The 1,473-nt window shown below is 57.5% G+C and overlaps 1 protein-coding gene across 1 annotated transcript; it reads right to left on the reverse strand.

The window, feature by feature from the left end:
* Window positions 1–298: 298 nt before the first annotated feature.
* On the reverse strand, window positions 299–887 carry LOC123041071 (uncharacterized). Its single transcript, XM_044463772.1, has one exon. The coding sequence runs from the start codon at window positions 753–755 to the stop codon at window positions 480–482; it is 276 nt and encodes a 91-aa protein (XP_044319707.1). The 5' UTR covers window positions 756–887; the 3' UTR covers window positions 299–479.
* Between the last annotated feature and the right edge of the window lie 586 nt (window positions 888–1,473).

Consider the following 1,473-nt stretch of genomic DNA (forward strand, 5'->3'; position numbering starts at 1 on the left):
CATGGACATGCACGTAAGATAAAGAGAGCGTGAACAGAGCCTCAGTAACGTCGGCTCCAGCGATTCCGCGGGTACAGGAACAGTACGCGGGACAGGGTTTCTTCAAAAAAAAAAAAAAAAGAAGAAGGATCGATCCTTGCATCAAGAATTTCTTCTGCGTGAGCAGATCCTACGGACGGGTACCTGCAGTGTCTGTCCAAGGTAACTCTGTTTGAGTTCTGACCAACAGCGTCGGTAAATGCGAGAGGTGAGCAGAGCCTGCACTGCATGCGCGAGGTGCAGAGCGCCATGGTAACTAATCCGTCGTTCTTTCATTTTTATTTGACAAACATATATGCACACATGGCAAAGACGCCCTTTGACGCTCATCACACGAAAACGAAATCCCTGCTTACATTCCTAAGGCAAACAGTGAAGAAAACCAATCCAATAGAACAAAGTGCCTTGAGACTTGAAAGGCACCAACGCCTGCGTCGTGTTCATTTCCAGCGATAAGCCGACCCGGCGACCACGGCGGCGGCCGGCTCCTCCGAGCGACGCACGTCGGTCGGCGCCTGGATAAACTCCGACCATGGGCCTTGGTGGCGGTTGGCGTCGACGTCGGCCGCGCCGGCCGGCAGCTCCCGGTAGTCTATGAGGTGCCGCCTGCTGCCGCTGCCGCCGTGGGAGCTGCCGTCCGACGAGGCGCAGCGGTAGCTGTCCCTCTGGTGGCTCTTCCTGATCGCGTCGATCACGAACGGGATCAGCCCTTCCATTGCTCAAACAAAGTTTGCAAAAATACCACCACCCCTTCCTTCTTCTTCTTCCTCCGGCTGCTGTTCCTGTGCTGGATATTGTCTTGCGAATTTGTGCTTCTGTCACCGGGGAACTGGGGACCTATTTATGGAGGCAAGTGGCCGGGGCGCGTGCGTGCGTCTGATGGCTGGCGGCGGGCGAGCGCGGGTGGGGCTATCTGGTCGCGGCTGCAGCTCCGCTTTCCCTTACCGGTGGGCGTTTGACTGATGGCGATCCGGGAAGCTTCTTCCTCCTCTCCCTACCTCGTCGTGCTGGGTGGTAACTGGTAAGGTTTTTGTTCCGTTCCGACACATGTTTCAAACGACCTGGTGTTCAGTTCTCCGGTGTTTCGATAAGAGCAACTTCAATGGGTGACCCATTTCATCTGCCGCCGTCCGTTTGGGTCGGCGCAAACACAAAAGTCGGCCCAACGCGCCGATCCAAACGGACGTGCGTCCGCTTGGCGTCCGTCTGACAATCCATTCTTGATTCAATTTTGAGCTAGATTTGCGGCGCGGACACAAGACGGAAGCGCGCGCGTCTACTCCTCTCCACGGGCCCGTAGATCGGTGGCACCCACCACCATTTCCCCTCATTTTCTCCAAAAACCCTCCCGCCCCGCGCGCTCCCGCCCCACGCCCGCCATGGACGATGACCTCGACCTCGACGCCGCCGCCGGCCACACCTCCCTCGCCTCGT

Source organism: Triticum aestivum, chromosome 2B (assembly GCF_018294505.1).
Source record: "Triticum aestivum cultivar Chinese Spring chromosome 2B, IWGSC CS RefSeq v2.1, whole genome shotgun sequence".
In the NCBI taxonomy this organism is placed as follows: Eukaryota; Viridiplantae; Streptophyta; class Magnoliopsida; order Poales; family Poaceae; genus Triticum; species Triticum aestivum.